At 40.6% G+C, this 24,362-nt stretch overlaps 2 protein-coding genes across 2 annotated transcripts in view; one reads left to right on the forward strand and one right to left on the reverse strand.

Annotated features, from left to right (window-relative positions):
- LOC125005220 (NACHT, LRR and PYD domains-containing protein 3-like) overlaps positions 1 to 24,362 on the reverse strand; it is a 203,968-nt gene that overhangs the window by 128,964 nt on the left and 50,642 nt on the right. The window lies entirely within an intron of this gene.
- LOC125005217 (up-regulator of cell proliferation-like) overlaps positions 1 to 24,362 on the forward strand; it is a 25,265-nt gene continuing 903 nt past the window's right edge. Inside the window, exons 1-4 of the mRNA XM_047580366.1 lie at positions 1 to 44; positions 209 to 269; positions 4,436 to 4,511; positions 19,601 to 24,362. The exon at positions 19,601 to 24,362 is cut by the window's right edge and continues 903 nt beyond it. Of these exons, the coding sequence (XP_047436322.1) occupies positions 4,484 to 4,511; positions 19,601 to 24,243 (4,671 nt within the window). The 5' untranslated portion in view covers positions 1 to 44; positions 209 to 269; positions 4,436 to 4,483 and the 3' untranslated portion in view covers positions 24,244 to 24,362. The remainder of the gene's footprint in view (positions 45 to 208; positions 270 to 4,435; positions 4,512 to 19,600) is intronic.

Genomic DNA, 24,362 nt, shown 5'->3' on the forward strand with positions numbered 1-24,362 from the left:
ACACAGACACACACTGAGCTCAGCCTCCTGCTGCGTCTTGTCAGGTAGGTTTTATCCTGAAACCATTTACTTAACTCGTGCCATGTTTTTAATTTAATTTATCTGATTTATTTGTCTGCAACTAATCTGAAATAAATTCATAAAATGTTTGGTATTTGAAAATTAGAGTGATTAAAGAGATCATTTCTGTTTTCCTTCTGGTGAACAGGAAAGTGTTTCTATGTTTCTACCATGGACTCAGAAGAGCTGTGAGGTGGATTCCTTAACTGGTAAGAGGACTCTGTTATTATGTTAATTTAGCTTTTTTCACACATGCACTTCAGCCAGAATGTCTATAGACATGACCTAGAGGAATTGTTTGTGAGAATGGTTAAATGCCATTCCTTTGGAATCCAAATTTTTGTCTGTGTGAAAATCACTCGAATCCTTCCACTAGAGCAAATTTTCCTGCTTCTAACATCAACTTTGATAACAAAATGTTAACTTGCTGCGTGACCTAAAGGAACTGTATGTTAGCATGATCCATAAATGAAAATTGTTTTGTAATTTATAATCAGTCACTTTTGATTTAATTCTAGTCTTCAGACAAAAAAAATAGCAGTGTCGAATTCGGTTTGGAAATTTTGGTGGGGCCATGCAAATCCCTCACAAAATAAAAAAACAAAAACCTGATAGCACCTGTCAACAAACAGCTGACCACAAAATTGCAGCTAAAAAGTGCCATTACGCAAACTGTAGCTCTCATAATGACAGACACGTATTGGGTTCTTTGAAACTGGCATTTATTCAGGCTTTTCTCCATTCATCTCGCCCTCTTGCTTTCATGCCATGAGAACTAATACATAAACAATAAAATATATCAGTTTGCAATAATGACTGCACAGAAAATAATAAAGCATAAAAATTGCGCTGTGTTAATATAAACAAAATACATCACAAATGTAAAGAAAAATACCTCGTTGGCCGCTTGTCATGAGAGAGGTCCTTAACACATCTTGGGCCATGCTTTGCAGCGCAGCGTTATCATTCTGGTCGCCGTAGCAACACAAAGGCAATTAACATTAGTTCCGGGCTGATTACAACTGCAGCCATGAAACAAACTATGTAAATACAATTAAATTAACCCGTTCTTCTTAAACAGATGAATTAACATTTTTAACATTTTATCCTGTCCAACAACATATTTATGAATTATTATCAAAGGCATTTACACAAACAATGCCAGTCTGATGACATATGTTATTATATCAATAGTGAACGGCAGTGTTCAAGATCCCACTATATCAAACACTCATATTGTGAATGACGCACACCCAAGGTAAAGAACTTTGCTAGGTTGTGTCCCCACTCACACTTGCACACATATCACCTTACGCATTACACAAATTACATCATAATTCAAACAATATGTAATATATGTAAGCAATATGCAGGCGCCTGTTTGATGAGCTCCTGGTAGGGCTGGGCAATGGGGGAAATTTTGGTGTAGATCCGATACCAAATAACTACAGCACTAGTACAAAAAAGTGAGATGTTCGTCCCATAGGAATGAATGGAAAAGCCAGAAAAAAGCGCCAACATTCCAGAATCGCCTCGCTCGCTTTGCTGAATGATTACTCGGCCATGCTTTGGAGTAGAGAAATTCTGAAAAGTTTGTACGAGGCACGACAAGTGTAGCTTTCTTTTCCACAGAACGGTGTTTCTGTACCTGCTACGGTTTGGTCGCAGTCACAGTTTACGTTTGGGTGAAAAAAGTTGAAAAATATGGTTTAACATGGGACCCTATGGCCGCACTCTAATCGCACTCTAGCCAGAGGATTTTTCTGTTTTAACAGAATAAAAGTGGTTCAAAGTTGGCTGGCGGCCACAAATTTGGAGCTACAGAAATAAAAATTACATAAAAACGTAGGAATTTTTGTTGGCTTTCCGATGGTGTGTCTCTGATTCGTGTAAGTCCTACGGTTTAGACTCCAGGCCCTTCCGAGCGAGGAGTGCGACCAACATCCCGCCCATCCGCTCCCATGTTAAAAAAAAGTCAGATTTAGGGTGAAAAGCGGCAACACGAGGTATTCTCTCTCTCGTCACAGCGGCCACAGTTTTCTCCGTACGTGCATGGAACCAACATTAAATCGAAGAGAACCCTCGTCTGACGCTCACAATGCGTTCATTTTCCCCGTACGACCTATCGTTGGGGAGTTATGAACATTTGTTCGGACGCCAAATCCTAGGGTACAGAGATAGCTACATCCCACTTACATAAGAACTAAAGTTCTTATATAAACTGTGAGAGAGCAGGGGAGGGGCCGTAACCATGGTTACAAAACCCACTCACACCGCCAAATCATTATGACCAACTTAGACATGGACAGAGAAGGAGAAGGAGGCCAAGTCTCACTCCACAGACACTCCACTGTAGCAAATGACCACCTGCTCCTTCCACACACCCAACTGAGCAGCCAACCCTACATTCAAATATGTCTGCCAAAACATTATGACCACTGAAGTCATTACAGCAGTACAGTGGGACGGGGACCGTTATTGATGCGACACTCGTGGCCCAGCTGTGATTCTGGTCTCTCTACCGACACAATGCTGGATCTCAGGCAACCTGCCAAAACATTATGACCACCTCAGATCTTGGCGATATTGCCAGTACGAGGCACAAGCAGCATTGCCTCGTTCAAAATTTCCCCTTGGGAATTTTCTAGTTATTATTATTGTTCCGTCTTCTGCCATAGAACCTGGGGTACAAAGTTGTGAAATTCTGAGGGCAGTACAATCTTTAATTTGCCTGAGTTACATGTTGCCAGTAAGTACGCTCTAGCGCTCTAGTTGGAGGTACATTTGCACAGGTAACTTTTGAACCGTACGCCCAAAATTTGCAAACAATGTATCTTTGTGATTCTTGGATGATGCTGAGTTCAGCCTACCCTATGACATCAAAATGCGTCAAGAAAGATTTTCCGCCATCTTGGATTTTGTCAAAAACCTTTAAAAAGATTCACGCGTCGCAAATTTTGTCCGATTCTCACAAAAAACGGCACAGACTATCTTTAGACCAAGCCGCACAAAAGTTACTAATTGCCGTCCTCGCCGTCGCATTTGTACGCCCACCGCAGCCAATCAAATGTGGCGGCGAAGGCGCCGTTTTCAATGTGAGCTCATGTCTCGGCAAAGGTGAAACTTATTGACATCACATTTGAGAATATGGGTCCTGACTTGGTCCCAAGTGCACACGATGAATTTGGTGTCGTTTTGCCTCTAGGGGGCGCTGTAATTAGACAAACATGTTTTTTGCTTATATCTCTTGATGGGTTTGTATTTGAAATGACTTTGTGACATCCACACGTACTATAGGGTGCCCCATTGATAGTTAATGCCAAGTTTTGGTGTTAGCCAATCGTTGTCAGTGGCGACGTCACTAAACAGGAAATTTGCGCGTATCTCTGCGACGCTTTGACTTCTGAAGACCAAACTTGGTTGGACACTTTGGGACTCCCTCCGAAATGTGCAATAAAAATTTGGTGTCATTCGGTCACTAGGGGGCGCTGTAACCAACACATTACATTTGCATGTCTGCTGATACTGTGGAATGTCCCCTTTCTGGATCTGGCAAAACTTTGCACGCAATTACAAGAATTTGTCCGCCATATTGGATTTTGTTTAAATCTTTAAAAACTTTCACAGGTCGTAAATTTTGTCCGATTCTCAAGAAAATCAGCACAGACTATCTTTAGACCGAGACGCACAAAAGTTACTTAGTGACATTTTCATTGTCCAATCCGTTTGCCCACTACAGCCAATCAAAATTGCCGGCGGAGCTGCCAACCAGGAAGTCAGCTTGTATTTCTGCCAATCCTTCGCCGATTCGCTCAAAACTTCTTGTCTAACCTTATGGCCGATTGGCCCATGTGCTTGGACCCCCTCATTGCTGCATGCAGCCATGTTCTTTAATAGTTTTAGTCAACGAAAAGTCATTTAATTCATTAAACTTCAAATTATTACATTTAGTCAAACTGCAACATTTTTATGTTATCCTTAGACAGAATAGGAATCAGAGTTGTTCTCACTTTAAACCAGTTTAATGAAGCTTTTTTTTTTCTTGTTTACATGCACATTCTGCATACATACATCCTGGTCAGATGTTGTTATGTAGAGTTAAATGACACCCTCTGAATGTCATTTTATGTGCAGATGCCATTTTTTGTCTTGTAACTGATTTGAATTTTTACCTGAGTAACTAATTTAAGCAATTTAAAGTTAAATTCTAGATAAGTTTTTCCAGTTGCTGACAACATTTTTATTAACATTATTTTGATTAAGTTGTCTGAAATAGTTGTGTAATAAATCTTCCAGAATGCACCACATTTGATTATTAACAGTGAATGATTAATGGTCTTTTTACTGAGACATTTTTATGTATTGTTGCCTCTAGGCTTTAAAGAACAGAAGATTTGAGGGGAAAAAAAGATCCACTCCAACAATGGGCGCAGAAGGACCAGCTCCTCAAGGTGTAAATCTATTATTTTTTATTCTTAATAGAATATTAGGAACATGCTATTTTTATGGCGGAATAAATTATTCAGGTTTTATCTGTGGAATCAGACAAGCGTGAACTAGACATAGATTCACATCTACGTCTATTTCACACTGAGTGCAATTCAAAAAACTGTACATGTTAGTCTTCCATAAATCCAAGATTTGACACTTGCTGATGCAATGTGGAATATGATGATGGACTAATGGGTCAGTGTGAAATCTATCCAAGCATGTGGAGAGAACTCAATCAAACAAATAAAGCAGAAATATTACACTTGTACAATGGCCAATGCTACATATGTGTGAGGTGCAAGTTAATCTCAAGGCTAAATTAAAGTCCACCTGTCCAGAAGTGTTTCCAGTCAATGCAATGGGACCTGCCTTTCATTCAAAAAACATCATGAATTTGTCACAATCCGTACATACAACACATATTTGTGGAAGTGTAAAGGTTACAAGCAGAAGTGACTCCCAAAGAGTCCTGCTTTGCTTGAGTGTAGACGCTTCACTCCTCTGCTCTCCGCTCTACTCTCTTTTTTAGTTATACCACGTGTTTCTTCTTCCTATTTGTTTTTATTATAGAGGCAATGCAACGCGTGCAAAAAGGACAGTTTTTCAAAGATCTACTGCTCAGGCATATTTTCACCTACAGACTTCATTTAAATGTAGACACAAGCCTTGTGTATTGGTGTATTAATCCTCCTTTTGATACGTCTTATAGTTTTTGATCAATCACTGTTCAATGACCATGATCTTTTTTGAAAAATCTCATTTTAGAGTGCAGAATGTTGGTACTTAGAGTGAGAGAACGTGTGTCAAAAAGCCTGAAATTTTTCTATTTCCACACTTGTCCCGGCCACAATTTATACACTAGACACATGATATTTTCCACAGTTGTAGACAAACTTGTTCTGTCTTTCACTATGTGCTTGGCAAAGCAGTGAGATGTACAGAATTTTAACTGCAAGCCTCTGTTTGCAGTAAAGTACCTGTCTGCTCTCCATTCACTCCAATGCAAAGATTTTTTGAGAGAAGAAAGGACTGCTGTTTTTAACTCGCGAGTGTGTCCAAAATATTTACTCTATCTACTCTATCAAAGTCTTCAGGAAGGTCTTACGACGCCCACGGTCTGCTTGTTTTTCTGATAGGAGCTACCGTTTTGTCACAGTAAGCCCAAATGTGAGACCAGTGACAAGGGGGCAAATCTAGCTCTTTTCTGTGTCTCACAGCTGAGACCAGTTCATTAATCAGATGTCTCTGCTGTTAATACAGCTGATCCCTGTGTCCCACACATTTATGTTACAACAACACACACAGAGACAGTACCCCCAGCGTTAGCCCCCCCATAGCCCTTTCAATATTTTCTAGTTTCCCATTGCAATCCTTTCCTTTTGCCAAATATTTTATGGAAAGCGGGTCCTGGACACCTACATATCACTGGGAGCTTAATTTGTGATAGTTACCGAAGGCTACCACTATTATTTTACTATGCCTCCCCTTTTCCATGGATGATTACCACAAACTGCTCCAGAAGATAGTAGTACTGGAAACAAAAATGTATCGGCTCGAAGTGAACATGGAGATAAATGGACTTTATGGGAATTAAACTACTCTGTCGATATCCCAAAACACATCACATAACACTGAGGAAACAGGCTAATGGAAAGCTAACTAGCATCACCAAGATGCCGGAGCCAGGTGCAAATGACAGTAAAGCAACCTGTCCTCCCTGGAACTTTCTTGGTGCAAAGCCAAAGCACTACAAATCACCTCCCTCAGATGTGAGAAGACAGTTATCAGGCAGAACCCACCACCTGGAGACTCATGATGACACCGAGTGGCCTGCACTGCCATCACACAGAAATGTCTCTTCAACCCCAAAAAAACTGAAAACCTCAAAAACCAACTCCCCAAAAGAAAGTTCATCTTACAGCACCAGAGAAAGGTATGAGGCTAAATATTATGCTAAAAGGCTAATGAAAGAGCTAACCACTGGGCCTCAAACACTAATAGTGGGTGATGAAGCTGTGAATGAAATAAAATGGATTTGCACCAAGTTTACACCATAGTACTCTGTTATACCAACAACATGGTGTCTGATATCTCAAAGAAGATTATAAACATTGCTGTTGAGCATCCAACACTGAAATCTCTCATCATACACACAGGAGCCCTTGATGTTGTGAAGCAACAATCAGAAGATGAACAAAGTTTGGTGTTTAAATGGTTTTCAGTGGTATACTGATGGTTCAGCGAGGAGATTAGAGATTCAGCAGGCTGATAATGCTAAACAAATGGCACAAAGACACGTGTGCCACTCAGTCAATGAACTTTATTGACAAATTCAACGTCTTTTGGGGACGCAGGCACCTCTTTAAAGCAGATGGATTTTGCCTTAACAAGTACAGCTGCTAAGCTCCAACATTTTTTATTCTCTGTGTCACACACCAGCAGCCCCTGTCAAGGAAAAGAAGCAGGAAAAGCCAAAACAACAGATAAGGTGGCGCTCTGTTGAGGGCACGGAGATAAGGAATGACTACGCATGACAGTGGCTCCAGAAAGAACTGGCAACATCATCACCCTCAATTCAAATCACTTTATTCTTCCACAGGAACTCGATCATGAAAAGTGCCAGTGCAAGTACAAACAAGACAAATAAACAAAATACATACATATAGATAAAAACAAATTTTAAAAAGCTAAAGGTATAAAACAAATGTTAAAAAGAGAAGGACACACCCATACACACACACACACACACACACACACACACACACACACACACACACACACACACACACACACACACACAAGCAAGACCAGGTCAGCTGTTCAGTAATCTGATGGATGAGGGTACGACACTGGTCATGGCTCTCTTACGTTTAAGAGTAAGGGATCTGTATCTCAGGCCTGAGGGTAGGAGACTGTAGTGGCTATGCAGTGTATGTGCAGTGTCTGAAGCTATTTTGAAACCTTTTTGTTTAGTTCTTCTGCTGTAAGTGTATGTTGGACAGTGAACCAAACCAAGCTGTTATGTTGAAGGTGATGACTGATTCAATGGAACATTTGTAAAAAGCAACGAAAACTGACTGATGAACCTGGAGTCTACGATATTTCCTGAGGAAAAAAATATATGCTGCTGACACTTGGAGAGGATGGCTTCACTGTTTATATGAAAGGAGAGTTTATGGTCGATTATGGTCCCGAGGTATCTGTATGAGTTGATCCTTTCAATCGGCTGGTTGTTGACTGACAGACGGGGGATGGTGGAGGGGACTTTACGGAAGTCGATGACCAATTCTTTTGTTTTGGAGGTGTTGAGGTCAAGGCAGTTCTGTCTACACCACCCTGCAAAAGTGTCCATCTCAGTCTGTAGTTCAGTGTGCATATTGACCTCCTCCTGGAGCTGGGAAAGAATGAGCCTTTCAAAGCCCTTCATGACCAGGGATGTAAATGCCACAGGCCGGTAGTCATTATTGCAGGAGCGATTGCTTTTCTTGGGTGCTGGACAGATGATTGATGATTTCCAGAGTGTTGGGATGGTGTTCTGTCAGGGAGCGGTTGAACAGAAGACACCTGCCAGTTGGTTGCACTCCACCCCAACAAGAGGAGGATTTCACAAACGGGATGAAGAGCCTTGTCAATATTGGAATCTAACACCACCCCAAAATCCTATATTTTCCCCCATTAACCTCCTGCATCGTCCAGCCCCTCCCTCTCCACCACCTTGGAAACAACCATTGACCAAAAGTCACCAAACCCTCCCACCTTTACTTCTTAGTGAAACATGGCTGACTGAACGTAGCTGTGCCACCATTCTCAATGAGGCAGCACTTAGCATTTATGAATAAGTGTCGAAGTGGTAAGAAGGGTGGTGGAGTTGGTGGTAGCCGCCGGTCAGCTGATCGATGTATAAAGTCAACGCACACGACTCCGTATCACAAAGAGTCATGGATGCAAGGACAGAAGTCTAACACCAGTCTCAATCTGTTTACTGAAAACACTATCTAGCTACCGAGTGCATTTTTCACTGGATTGATGCATGGGAGCATGCCCCCCCCCCAGATTCAATTGAACACATCATCGATCTGGACAAAAAAAGATTTACCCTGCACATCTAACCTTTTGAAAGCGGATATTACGACAACAAAGAGCAGATCATGAAACAGATGAACACTTGTATGAGGGAAATTAACACAGACGTTACTCTACTATATATATGTGTATAGCTACCTATATATATATATATAGGTAGTGGCCGCTATAGACTACGTTTCTTTCCCTCGCATGGCCTATATGTTAGGAGTAGAACCCAGTGAGTGGTTCACGAGTGGGCTATTCAGAAAGTCTCCTCGCCCTGCTGATATTAAAGCGGGGCTTTATCATATCAATCAATCAATCAACTTTATTTCTATAGCACATTTAAAAACCACAGGGGAAGCCAAAGTGCTTTACATTGGGACATAAAATAGGTTCAAGATTAAGATAAAAGGCATAAAAACACAAACACAAAATCACTTCAAAAAAACAGACAATCAAAGAAAACAGAATAAAGGAACAAACAAGCTCACTGCAAGTGCTTTTTAGCCAATGACAGACAAAAATGAAGGTAAGTTAAAGGCGAGGGAGTAAAAGTGCGTTTTTAGAAGAGATTTAAAAACAGGAAGCGTGGAGGCCTGTCTGACATTTAAAGGGAGGTCACTCCAAAGTTTGGGTGCTGCAACAGCAAATGCTCTGTCACCTCTGAGCTTCAGCCTTGTTTTAGGGACTGTCAGCAACTGATGATCTTAGGGATCGGGATGGGCAGTAAGGCTGAAGCAAATCAGATAAATATGGTGGAGCAAGGTTGTTCAAGCATTTAAAAACAAATAACAAAAGTTTAAAATTGATTCTGTGGTACACAGGGAGCCAGTGTAGGGACGCCAGGATAGGAGTGACGTGCTCACGTCTGCGGGTCTGGGTTAGCAGGTGTGCAGCAGAGTTCTGCACAAGCTGCAGACGGGCAAGGGAAGCCTGGCTGATCCCTATGTACAAGGAATTGCAGTAATCAAGACGGGTCGTAATAAAAGCATGGATTCATTTCTCCAAGTCAGGTCTTGATTAAATAGGTTTCACCTTTGCTATTTGACGCAGTTGATAAAAGCTTTTTTGTATTATACCACTGATCTGTTTCTCAAATTTAAAATCAGAATCAAACTTGACCCCCAGATTAGTGACACAGTACTTGAGATACAATGACAGAAAGCCAAGGTCAACATTGGGGCGAGAATAACAACTTGGTCCAAACATCATTACTTCAGTTTTGTTCTCATTAAGATTAAGAAAACCATTCTGTATGTTCTGTTATAGCGACGTGGTTCAGCATCAGGTGGTGGGCAAATCAGGTAAATTCGGAGCTGTCATTTCACACTTTTCACACTCCTTCAACCCCGCCTACTACTTACTGGTAGCGAAAACACATATTGAAAACATCAGCATCGAGCTCAAGACCGGTCAGAACCAACCTATAGATTTCAGGTTCGGGAAAGTGGTTGTTGTAGCGAGAGCAGATGTGCACCTGTTGGGGGGGACGGACATACGAAAAGTATATGTGTGATGGAGAAAGAGAGATTGAAATAAAGTGACTGCAGACGGACAGATGTCTCCTGTCCCGAACTATAAACAGACTGCCTGAACACGGCATGTGACAGTTGTGACGTTACATTTCAAATTGTGTAAAACAGTGAATCAAGAAGGATCAGGACTTATGCTTTTAGCTCGACGAGCCAGAAAGAGACCCACCAGACGTCACGTAAAAGCTCATAAAAAGCGCAAGTCAACTGCTAGTAGTAATTCAGTGAGGAGATGAAGGTCCAACGGAAGGAATTCTGAAGATAGTTTCTCCTGAAAATGGCTCTATTACATCACAAATTGCCAGAATGCAGCATGATGGAGCTGGACTTATTTGCTGCTCCGGTGACGCAGAGTCACTATACAGAGATTTCCCCTTTATGGGCTCTCATGGACACCGGTCCTATAGAATTTTTTATCCCGGGCGATGGAGAGAAATATCTGGATCTAGCCAACACTCTGCTTTTCCTGCATCTACAAATTACTAACAAGGACGGGACAAACTTGGCACAGGACGCCTGTGTGGGCCTGATCAACTATCCCCTCAACACCATTTTCTCGCAGGTGGTCATGACCCTGGGAGATAGATTAAACTCTCAGTCCAGCGCTGCAAACCCCTACAGAGCCATGATCAAGGTTTTATTGAATTACAGTCAAGGAACACTTGCTAGTCAGTGTACAGCTGGTATGTTTCATAAAGATACAGCCGGTTTTATGGATTCAACCGTGGTGACGGCTGATGGTTCGAATCAGAGCTGGTTAAAAGCTCAGTTTAGTGCCGCCTCGAGCACGTTTCAATGGCAGGCCTGCTGCCAGTAACAGAAGAGAGATGGATTGTGGAAAATAATATCAAGACCAATATGTAAAAAAAAAACAACAACTGTAAAACAGCAGATAAGGTATGACAAATAAATAAATAAAATAAATAAAGTGAGGCATGGTTAAAAAAAAGAAAAAAAAAGGTCATTCAGCGGTTCTGATGAAAGGCAACACCCTCTACCCCTTGTTAAGAATCAATGTGAAAAATTACTCCATATCCTCAAAACTCCAGACTATGCAATCAGGAGAACCTGTTTCTGGGTGTAGTGCCTAAATACGTTGTCCACCACTCCTTCACAGGAAGAAGAGATCTCTCACCTTTCAACTTTACTCACAACGACGTGGAGTATCTGGCTCTGTGTCATAACGGCCGACAGGTCCCAGCCAAAGCTTTCCAGCCCCAATTTAATAACGGCATTTCCGTGAGAAATTTCATAACCTGTTTACTGTCACCAGGAGACATTTGAAAGATTTACCTCTGTCCTTCGACCGTGAAGATTTCAAAAGAGAATATACTTTATTTGTTTTCAACCTGAGCCCCTACAATGACATGGCGGCTCTTTCCCCAGTATCCAGCGGTAGTTTCAGGCTGGAAATGAGATTTGGAGTCCCCTTACCTCGCACTCTGACCCTGGTTGTCTACGCCTGCTACGATTCCATTCTGGAGATCAATTCAAAACGACAGGTGCTGGTGGATTATTATTGAAACAATGAATTCTACTGAGCTGGAAACACTCCTCAGTGGACTAATGGGTAACGTATTCCACGGTGTCTGAGCTTCAGATGAATTACCCTCCCTACAACCCTCACTGCCTGTGTACTACATCGTAAATACCTACCCTCATCATCTGCCAGGAGAGCACTGGCTGGCACTCACTGTGGAAAAAGATGGAAAGGCCACATTCTTTGACTCTTTCGGACTCAGCCCGGATTTTGAATATTATCCTACGAGCATCCTGCGTTTCCTGCAGCGCGGAATAAAACAGATCATGCATCACAATCATGTCTGTGGTCAGCAATGTGCATATTATTTGTGTCTGAGAGGAAACGGCTTATCGCTGCCCTGCATGCAGGGTCGAAACCCTTAGCATTGTGAGCTATGAGGATGTAGCCTCTGTATTCCTGTTTTCTGAAATGTTTAAAGAAGCTAGCTGTGCAACTCATGCCCCAGAAACCCCATTTCTTTCCTAGTATCGTCTGTGTACTGATGTAAAATGGGACGTGTCTGCCTGATTCATCTATTAATGTTTCAATATCATAAAACTCATTCTCATGCCATGTAACACAGATGATCCTCGCCCGGGTCCTATACGGAACAGACCGGACCGGACCTAGCTCGACATTTGTGCTGGGTGCTGCAGGAGTGGAGTAATACACCACTCTGCAGGTACTGCACTTTTTAATTTTTTTGCAGTTGTTGGCGGCTGTACCGGCGATGGGATGGTGACAAGGCGTTTTATGTTCTAAATAACATGTGTTGGATCAACACGTCATATTACAATCAGGACATTTAATCAGTTTGGTCTCTGTTTTTGTGCAGTCTGATGTGAAGCACACAGAACAACGGCCCGGGCACTGATGCTGCCATAAGTTAGTAAAACCTGTGTGGCAGTAATGGCAGACGTTCCGCCCGCCTAGAAATGTTTTTAGGTTGGTGATACCATAGTAATGGTTCTGATTTAGGGAGAGACAGAGGGTTTTAGGATGCATTCCTTCAGATGTTTGGAATTTAGACAGGGCACGCTCACCCTCCGCTCTGAAGAAGACGACGATTTTACAATCTAAAAGCTGTTCAAATTTAATAATATGATTAAATGTCACAGGAGTGTCATTTGCTAACGCCGCCTGATTCTGTAGCACTCTAGCGTACTGAGTGGCCTGTGGTGTGGTTAATTCATGGTTTAAAAGCAGTACAAGGTTAATGGCAAAGCAGAGCTGGTTGCTAGGATTGATGACGATCTCATCAATCTCCACAAGTAACTCCACCATATCTTCTGGCATGATGGTCACGTTTGATTGCACTAGTCAGTCGAGAGCCTCTTGAACATGGTTTAGAGGTAGACCGCTGTCATGTGTGACTATGACAGAGGCGCTGTTTGATCTTTCCCCCCTTAATTCTAGTTGCAGCACATCCCCCTGTCTGGCATAGGATACAGCCCGTACAACCGCTGCTTGGAGAGTCTCCATCACATTAAGATAAAACTCTGCGTAATTATTCACTGGATTGGGAGAGTTGAAATTCAGCATTTGTCTTATTTCAATGTTATTAAACCTGTCTCTGGAGACCCTCCTGAGGGATTTAGGATTTTGACCCGCACCCCTCTGAGCGACTGGTGTTGCAGGTGGGAAGTACGAGGATGGACGTACAGAGGGAACCTGGGAAGGCCGAGGTAACGGTACATCAGATGGACAAACGACACGGGGTTGGGAGGGAGGAGGTAAGAGCTCTGGGAGTGGAGGACTGAACGAAGCTTCTCTTATATGCTGAAGAGCCAAATCAATACTTTCAAGATTCTGTAAATCAGAACGTTCGTGGTGAGCCTGAGACTCGTTTAAAATCTCTAAATGCTGTAATTCGATCGGTGGAGGTAAAAGCTCGGAGGATGGAGGACTGAACGAAGCTTCTCTCATTCAATTAAATTACATTCAATTTTATTTATAAAGCGCATTTCATGCACAAGGCAGACTCAATGTGCTTTACAAGAGTTATACATAGTTACAACACAAACAGTTACATAAAAATCAGTTCGGAATCAATTGAAAAGTACAAGTAAAAGTAAACAATCATATGTGTGCCAATTATTACCATAAACACACTTAAACTCATATATGCGCACCAACTCACACAACTACACATGCACACACACACACACACACACACACACACACACACAGCTCAGCAGAATGCTGTTGAAAAAAGATAGGTTTTTAATCTATTTTAAAGATGGCTACTGATGTGGAAGTCTAACTGTGTCAGGCAAGGTGTTCCATGTTTGTGGGGCATATCCACTAAAAGCTGCCTCCCCTTCTTTGGATCTGGTGCGAGGGATGAGTAAATGGCCACTGCCTGTTGACTGAAGTGTTCTTGCTGGGGTGTAAGTGATGAGCATATCTGTGATGTACTGAGGTGCTAGACCATGTAGTGCTTTATAAACCAGGAGCAGTATTTCCAAACTGATTCTTGTTGTAACAGGTAACCAGTGCAAAGATTTAAGAATGAGAGTGTGATGTGTTGATATTTTTTGCTTCCAGTGAGAATACGTGCAGCTGCATTTTGAATTAGTTGTAACCTCAGAATACTTGAATTCAGGAGTCCAGTGAATAAACCATTACAGTAATCTAATGTACTAGTTATAAATGCGTGGATTCATTGTTCCGAGTCTGATTTTGACAGAAAGCCCCTCACTTTGGATATTTTTGAGATGATAAAAAGATGATCTTGTAATGTGATTGATATGACTTCTGAAATTTAGATTGCTGTCGATAATTACGCCCAGATTCCTTGCTTCAGTTTTGCTATGAAGAGAGAGAGAGTTGAGATGTTCTGTGATTTTCAGTCTCTCAGCCTGTGCACCAAAGATGATTATTTCTGTTTTGTCTTTGTTTAGTTGTAAAACGTTTTCTGACATCCATTGATTAATATCTTTGATACACTGAGTAAGGGATATTATGAGTGATAGGTCATCTGGGTGTAGTGAAATGTAAAGTTGCAAATCATCTGCATAATTATGGTAACTAAGATTATGTTTGAGATTGAATAGCAGTGGTCCAAGAATTGACCCTTGAGGTACCCCACATGTAATGTTCATTTTGTTTGAATTGAATTCACCAATGGAGACATAAAACTGCCGATCATAAAGGCAGGTTCTGAACCAATTTAGAACTGGGCCAGACAAGCCAACCCACCTTTCAAGCCTTTCCAGTAAAGTTTTGTGGTCAAAGGTGTCAAACGCAGAGTTAAGATCAAGTAGAACAAGAATAGAAATTTTGGAGTCTGTGTTTATACGTAGATCATTTAAAACTTTAATATTCATCATTAAAACACACACACACACACAACTCTACCTTAGTCGAAGCTGCGGTCAATTCCCAAACAGAAGTCAATATCTTCCAGATTGTCTTCAAAACCTTCCCTCTTGGTAGGCCCCGACATCCTGAGGCAGATCTCCTCGTCCTCCTCCTGCCACTTCTTCTAGTGGAAAGTCTCAGTCTGGAGTATGGCCTGGAGTCTACAGAATAGATAAAGAAGTATTTGTTTTATTTAGCTGGCGCTTCTGGCTTGTTTATTCTGGATCCTGATGATCCTCTGTCAGCGTCAGCTTCTTCAGCTTAAAATCGTGTTAAAATATCACCATGGGTTTCATGGCTTACTTATAATCACTTAGTTTCTAAAAAATTTTCTTACTGTCAGCCGGTTGTCTCCCTTGCTTTTCCGGCGTGTCAGGTATTGTTACGGCCTCATAAAATGAAAGTGATACAAGGCTCAGTGAGGCCACAACATATAAGGACGCCACACAAAGATTTAATGCTTTCCAAAAAATGAAACTTTATTGAAAAATGTACACTGGGGAAGGAGAAAAAGGTTAACCCATAAAGTCATAAACCAAAACGAGATGGAGACCCCAGCCAAAAGGAACAACAGAGGGAAACACAGGGCCATCGCACCCTGTGCTTTCCCCACTAATTAAAAGAAAGGTATAACCTAAAACAAAAACGCCAAACAGGACTACAAGCGGTCTCCAACTCAAACTAAAACAACTAACTAAAATAAGAAAACTCTGCCATCAAGGTCAGAGGGAAAACCAAGGGTTAACTTATTCAAAAGAAAGAAAGAAAGCAAACCTTCCCCTGCTGCTGCTGCCCCAGAATGAGAGAGAGCTGGCCTCTTTCTCCTCCTCTTTTTTATCCCCTACTTGATTGGAAATGCCTTCCAGCCTATGCAGAAGGGAAGAGAGAGAGGAGAGAGAGGAGGAACGGCAGCATTCAACACGCTAGGTGTTGAGCTACCTGGCCACACATAACAGGTATGATGAGTAGTGGGTAGACACCGTCTTCGCTGGTACAAGTACCTTGTCCACCTTGTGAGCTGGTTCTGGTCTGCACTCTACAAAATGGAGAGAGAAGGGTTTAGATTTATTTTACTTATTTATTTAAAATGTATACTTTTTTCTCTCGTAATCTAAAATGCTTTTTAGCATCGCATCATCACCTGCTAAAGTATAATACAAATCAATAGAATCCATCACATACATTCTGGGATACAGAGTCAGAGAGAAAGAGGAAGAGTGTCAGTGTTTCTACCTTCAAACAGTCCGCTCCCTGGCCAGATTACGGTCTGAGAAGGATACACTATAAACAGAAAAAAAAAAAAATGTATTAATATAATATTTAGGTAAGAAAATGCACACATATATATTCACACATGCAGTTTTTAAAGGAAAGTAACTAACCATTCTGAACTGATATAGACGAGGTGGCTGGTACTACTTCAGGGGTGCCTACAAAAAAAGGGGGAAGTAAATGTTTTTCTTTCTTTTCTTGTAAATTTCTTTTTTCTGTAAATTTATAGCTTCATTTGAATCAAATAACTGTCTTACACAAGATGCCCTGGCTGTCCTCATCATATGCACGGTAAAAGAAGGCCCCTTTCTCAGTGTCTGAACTCTCTTGCTCATTTTATTTTATCTTTACATACAGTGCGGACTGGAGAATGCTTATTTGAAGTGATTATGGCTTTCGGTGTGTCAGGACTGAAGGTTTGTCCCGGATAGAGATGATACATACACAGTTCAGTGGTGTGATAGTTGAAAGAATAGCCCCATGTCTCACCCGTCTCCAAACTCCACTCTTCCTGGAGAGGGCCCTTGTGTCATTGGTGGAACGCCTTGGCCCTTGGCGGCTGCTGGAATCTGCATTTAAACATCATCAGTTTTCTCGGCGCCTTCCATGACGAGGCTTCCTGAATGACGCTCACACTTGCTCATTTCATTTTTCAAATCTGATGTGGACTGGAGAATGGATGCAATGATCTTCGGCTAACGTTAGCTTTTCACTTGGCCGAGAGCATAGACGGGGTCGGATGGCATAACGTGAGTTTTATAGCAACATGTCTAAACATGTACGAACCTGTGTGTGTGTGTGTGTGTGTGGGAGGCTGTCCTGGCTCTAAAGGGGGGTGGGCCTCTCCGCTTATGGTTTGAGCCACACCACCATCAAAATACCAACACATACACAACAGACTTTGATCGTTCACCTAATTAATCATCTCAGGTTCACACGATATTCACCACGATTAGAAAAATGTGACCATATGTCACCTTTGACTCTTATGATATTAATAACTCATAATTACCCCCCAAGGTCACCCCCACCGGATGAACGTTTAGGAACAAGTCAAAGTCCTGACCTGAATTCAATATGAACACTTATGAGGGATTTCGAATACCAAGATTTGTGGATTAGTAGATTGGATAGGTTTGACTACGGGAGCACCGTGAAATGTAAGAATGACTCACAATTTTAAATATAAAAGTAATGCCGGCTTGAGTTAGAAAAATAAAATGAATTGATTAGAACAGAATAAACAGATAAATAGATGAACAAATAGATAAATAAATAAATAAACAGTTAAAGTTAAACAAGACAAACAAAATTTTCTGACAAAACAAAACAATTAAATAGATATTATATACAATAATATCAATAGATTATCTAATTATGCTAAATATTCTAATTTGGGGGCACCCTATTAACCTGAATTCTATGTTTAAATTGCAAGTTTCACTTTCAATGTAATAGTTTCAATAAACCAAGGGGGAAAAAAGAAAGAAAGAAAATATCAATTAAAATACATCACAACACCATTCATTTTTAGGAGGATTATCCTACACAACAGCCATATCTTTCCAATCCCAGGATAAGTTCAATGTCCTGGAAAAAGAAAAAGTCAAAAGGTGGGTGCAGGTCCGGTGTTCCAGGGATTGAGAAAATGTAAGTTTGGGGAATTCAGGGTAGGGAATTATGTGACAGGGCTGTGTGTGAGGGTGTCCCAGGTGTTGGGCCTACCACACCAGAGAGTGTAGCTGAACCTGTTCAGTACCACGGGTTATCTAGGGTTCACTTCACTCTAGATCAAGTGGGTGGCTTGCCATCACTTCACTTCACTGGAACAGGCAAAACAAAAATCCAAAAGAACAATAACAAAAAATCTGACCTGTCGACAGACAGGGTCAGAGAAATATCATGAGTTACTTGGTAGTTTGTCACTCACAGTTACCATGGCCAATATAACAATATGCAAAACTGTACATCTTGGTTAAACTGCTTCTTGTAACCGTTTTAACGTCTACACTCAATAATACAATCATGAACCAATTCAGTTGCAAAATAAAACAAAATAATTCATGCAGACCAATAATCATGCTCACCGATCTCTGCGGTTTGATATTGGATATTCCGATAATTGACAGATATTCAATATAAGGAACTGTGTCTTTTTTTCAGTACCTCTTAAGCCCTGTGACCTAGTGACTCCAAAGCAATGCAGAATAGTTCTCATATGTAGTACCAACCACATGCCTTTTTTACACCCATTGTATGCACACTCTATTTTATATGATTTTTTAAGGAAAAGACATTATTGATGTAACAAAAAACAAAAAACAAAAAAAAGGTGTATGTGGTTGGTACTACATAGGATAGTGGATGCCTTTTTTTTTTTAGCAAACACTCACTGACTGTTCGTTTTCCTTCAGTAGACTCCGTTTCACTGAATCTATCTCGTTTTTCTTCCTTTCGTTCACTTTACTCACTTTCCAAAACTCTGCTCCGACTACATGCTCTCTGTCTCTGGTTGACTGACTTCACTCATACTCAAACATGCCAGTGGGCGAGGCTAAACTGTGTTTACAGTTCTCTAATTGGCTGATCTGATCTGTTGCATTCAGGGTACATAAAAACATGGGAAACATTGGAACTAGACAAAACCATACAGTTTTCCTATGAAACAAAACAATTAATAAAACATTAATTTCCTTTCCGTTTCTTTTCTAATTTATTTATGTAGCCCAATATATTAAAGGGGTTACAAATAGAAATGTTATAGCATCAGTTGATGAGAGGAAACCACCAACATCTCAGAACTGAACTGGTTCTGTTCTGAGGATCAAACTCCTCCAAGCTGCTGTAGACACTGATCAGCTGTTACCATAAACATTTGGTTGATGTTACTGCTTTACAAGATTGTCACACTAGATACTGATTTGGCCTCTCACAGATAAACTATGGATTATTTTCTTCCATAAATAAATGCACAAGGGTAATATTTCAGTGTCATTGTGTTTGCTGATTGTCTACTTTCAGGATTGATGTTTTGAGTCATTTTTAGATGAAATGTGGAAAGCATCAACTTTCATGTGACATTTTAAGTGCATACAGAACATACATATTAGAGTGAACGCATTTAAAACCATCTTCATGACATAGCGAAAGCATGGAAGGGAGTTACAACTGTTATTTACCGAGAAATAGTAATAGCAAATACATTTGTAAATCAAACACATTCAGACACAATACAATACAGATTTCAACTAAGTTCAATTTATAAAAGCTACTTTCTCTTTTTCTTTGACAGCTTTGTTGAGCTTTCTCTCCAAACTTGGACTAGAGAAATATTATCCCAACAGACTTTCACTTCAGTCTCTCCTGGAGATCAACACAAACAGCTTAAATGAAAAACCTGTTTCATCTCTAGAGGACATACCATGGTACTTTCTCAGAAAACTTTTTAAAATCAGTACCAAGTGCAGGAGCTGTACACAACTAACAAGCAATCAAAAGGAAAACAATGATATCTGGGACCTGGACCTTTACACTACAGATGACTCTGACAATAAGATTAACCCTCTTGACCTCATGGTAGCTCTCTTCCTTTGTGCTGACAGCTTCTTGCAACAGGAAATGTCTCTCAAAATGTCCATGTGCCAGTTTTCTGTCCCACTGCTGTTGCCTCATGGCAATAAGAGTCGGTGTAGCCTGATGCTTTGGGCTCTGAGAGACATCGTCAAAGAGTGGCGTCCACATGATCTGTCTGAATCAAGAGGTTTTGTTGAAGACAACATTGTCCAAGCAGATCTACCGTTCTATTCCTTTGTGAGGCTGAAAAACTGCAGTTTATCAAAGTCTCAGATTCTGAACCAGGTTCTTGGTCGTGACCAACAGAATCATAATATGTTCATACACAGAGATATGGAAGGAGGAGGAGTTAAAAGAGAAATATCCAATGGACTGGTGGAGGTCTGCTGGTTTCTACCATGTGGAAAAGAAAATCTAGACATATTTCAAGAACCCGTGGCCTTTGCTAATATGAGAGGAGACATTCATGAGTCACTCACACAATTAAGTTTTCTTTGTCAAGTGTCAACTGTCACCTTTGTGTTCCTGGACAACGTTGAAGAAAATGAGTTAAAGGTTCTGACTTCTCTTAAAAATGTGAAATTTGAACTCTTTCTGGTAGTTAATCAAAAGGAGGGGAATGTTAAAGACATGATGTCAGTCAAGAAAACACTGGAGACACTGGATTTACCAAAGAACAGAATAATAGTCAAAAAAACACGTGATAATGCAGCAGAGTTTTCAAAGAAACTTTGTGAAGTCATCAAGGCATGTCTCTCAGATGTCAAAGCTACAACCAGCATTGTAAATATGACTGACAAAGCTGTTGAACTTGGTCTGTTTGTGGATGAAAACAAATCTGATCAACAAAACAAAGCAGCTAAAGAGATCATGGATGGTATTGGAGTCGGATTGATTCCACAATACAAGAGTCAGCAACTTCCTCTACAAGGAGTTAAATGGAAAAGGTTATCAAAACTAGAAAAGGAGGAGTGTAGACTGAATAAATCTGGTGGCTCAAGTCTGGAAGAGTATAAAAGTTACCTACAAGATGAAAAACAAAGAATTCGGAAGGACCTAAATAAATTGAGACTATCCAAAGGAATGGAGACATTTATTTATAATTTATCCACAAATGACAAAGACAAAAGAGACTTTTTCCTCAAGTGGATGAAACTAAAACTTGATTCTCATTCAAGAAAAAAACTGTCTATTCTGCGAAACAAATTCAAAGAGCAATGCAAGAAGAAAGATGAGGAAGAGGTAGAAAAGTTGGATCAAGCTTTGGTGGAGAGCTCTTTAGGTGTAGAACATTACATGAGAGAGATGGGACTGATCTATGAGTTTTTGCCAGAACCTCATCATGAAAGATATCATCTCCCTTCTCTGGCTGCTGAACTGCTGTTGGATGGATATCCTTTAGAGCTCTTGGATGGAGATGCTTCCAACACCCCAGAGGTATGGGTGACAGATGTGCTGATGGAGCTTCACAAGAAGGTCGGAAAGAAGAGCAGACTGTTGGTACTGACTGTATTAGGAGTTCAAAGTTCAGGGAAGTCAACACTCCTCAACACCATGTTTGGTGTACAGTTTCCTGTCAGCAGTGGCAGATGTACCAGAGGAGCTTATATGCTGTTCCTCAAAGTTGGAGAGGATTTGAAAAGTGACTTAAATTCTGACTTCATAGTTCTCATTGACACAGAGGGTCTAAAATCTCCTGATCTGACACAACTAGAGGAGAGTTATGAGCATGACAACCAGCTGGCAACCTTTGTAATCGGCCTCAGTGATGTCACCATCATCAACATCTCAATGGAGAACACAACTGAAATGAAAGATGTCCTGCAAATCACAGCCCATGCATTCTTGAGAATGAAGGAGATTGGTAAAAAACCCATTTGTTATTTTGTTCATCAGAACGTTGCAGGAGTTTCAGCTGATTCCAAGTGTCTGACAGAAAGAAAACATCTGTTGGATCAACTCAATGAAATGACAGAAATTGCAGCTGAAATGGAAAAACAACCTTCTATCAAAGCCTTCACTGATATACTGGACTATGACATAGATAAAAACAACTGGTACATACCAGGACTCTGGCATGGAACACCTCCAATGGCTCCAGTGAACACAGGTTACAGTGAAGCTGTAGCTGATTTCAAGAAACATCTTCTGGAGAAAATGAAACGAGACAGAATATCTGAACCCTCACAGATCCCTGAGTTTCTAGAATGGATGAGAATTCTCTGGAAAGCAGTCAAATATGAGAACTTCATCTTCAGTTTCAGAAACACTCTTGTTGCCCAAGCCTATGACAACCTTTGTAAAGAGTTCAGTGACTGGGAATGGGAGTTCAGGAAAGAGATTCTCTCCTGGCAGACAGAAGCAGAGTTAGAAATCTCAAATGCTGACAATGAATCTGAAGTGGAAACTTGGAAAAAACTTGAAGAATCAAAAATATCGGAAGGATCTCAAAAAATAAAAAATGAACAAAAAAAAATGGAGAAGAAACTCAGTGACTACTACAACAGGAAAGACAGACATGTAAATCTGATAGAGAGATACAAGATTGACTTCTCCAACAACATCAAAAGTCTTGCAAAAGAAATTCAGCAGTCTGTGAATACTAAACTGGATTGTGTCCTCGAGCTAAAATTAAGTACAAAAAAAGCTCAGGACATACAGAGGACGTACAGAGGTGTGATAGAAGAACAGGTCATGAAGCTTGTGAATGTCTGCAGAGACTCCAAACTGTCTGATGAACAGCTGATACAAGAGTATGAAAGGATGTTGAATGAGGCCACTACAGATATTTCTGACCTGAAAGAACAAGATATAACAGGATGTGGATGTGTTCTAAAGATCTTGAGAAAAAAATTCTCAAACATGAAGGTCAATGAGGTTCTACAGAACATTGTTTTCAATGAAAATGGGAAGAATCCATTTACAACTACAACTGATCATGTAGATTCAAAAGAAATAGAAGACACAGTTAAAGCTTTGCAGAGCTTTGCAGACAGTGTCATTGAGTCTTGCAGACAGTTTGTACTTGATAAAGTAAAGGCAAATGGAGATTATCATGGCTATTTCACATGGGCACTTCAAGAGAAAATTGATCAATTCATGAAACAAAGTTATGAGCATCATAAAACAAATGAACAGTTTGAAATTCATCTCAAACTTCATATTTGTGGCTTTGCTTCAAACGAGTTCTTGAAAATGCACAAAAAGTTTTTGTCAGATATAAATCCTAAAACTCAGCTGGAGAAATACAAGACTCAATACCTGTCTGACTTTATGGATTTATGCAGAGAGAGAGATCATTGTCAACGCAAAGCAAGTGAATTTTCCAGAAGTTGTCTCAAACCTGCTGTTGAGGACTACATCAACAGATCCCTGGGAATAGACATCGTGGATGAAATTTTATCGAGCTCCCATTCAACAGAGTACAGCTCCCGCTCTTATTTCCAGTACAACATTCAGAGAGAGTTGCTGCAGAAGGAAGACTTTCAGAGCTTTGTCAAGTACATTTCCAGATATGAAATATTTGTCAAAGACTGGATATTTCAACACATCATTCAGAAAATGTCTGAGGAGAAGACTCTGTGCAAACTGAAGAACAAAAGTCTTGAGATCATAGTTCAAAAACTAGAAGCAGCAACAGAACAGGCCTCAAAAGGAGAGGATGCTGTTCTTCTGCCAGATAATACAGAAAGCATCACCAAGTTCATCAGGAACATGAGAAAATATCTGATTAAATACATCTCAATCTCAGTGGAGGCTGAAAAAACAACACTGTTTCACATCCAAAGCACATGTCGTCCATTTATCCACAGTCTGAAGATCTCAATAGAAGAGATGAAAGCTCAGCTTCAGGAGGAATTCTCCAAATCTGAAAACATCACTGAGACTCTGAACAAGCTTCCAATCAAACCACAGGATGAGCTTTTCAAGAGAGTGTTTGGTTGTGGAAAACAATGTCCATTTTGTAAAGTTCCCTGTGAGGCTGGAGGCAAAGAACACCAGCAACATCATGCAGCTGTACATCGGCCAAGAGGTCTTAGTGGATTCAGATATATAGACTCTAAGAAGCTCTTACAAACACTGTGCACAACTGATGTGAGCAATGATTTTATCTTCAAAAACACAGACACTAAATGGGAGCCGCATTCTTACATAGAGTACCGCACATACTATCCAGACTGGAACATTCCTCCAGACCCCACCATAGAGTCATCTGACTACTGGAAGTACATCCTGGTAAAGTACAATGACAGATTTGCTGAAGAATATAAGGCCAAACCAGCTGATGTTCCAGAGGCCTGGAAGAGAATCACAAAGAAACAAGCTCTGAAAGGTTTAAAAGATGCCTTCAACATAAAGTGAATCATGTTCAAACCTGACAAACATCTACAAACTAAACAAGGTTTAAGATCAGACAAAGGAAGCAGCAGAAATGTTCTTGACATTTATTCCAAAAAATATCTTAAGTCTTGAGTCTAGTT

The sequence above is a fragment of the Mugil cephalus genome, chromosome 3 (assembly GCF_022458985.1).
Source record: "Mugil cephalus isolate CIBA_MC_2020 chromosome 3, CIBA_Mcephalus_1.1, whole genome shotgun sequence".
Classification (NCBI taxonomy): Eukaryota; Metazoa; Chordata; class Actinopteri; order Mugiliformes; family Mugilidae; genus Mugil; species Mugil cephalus.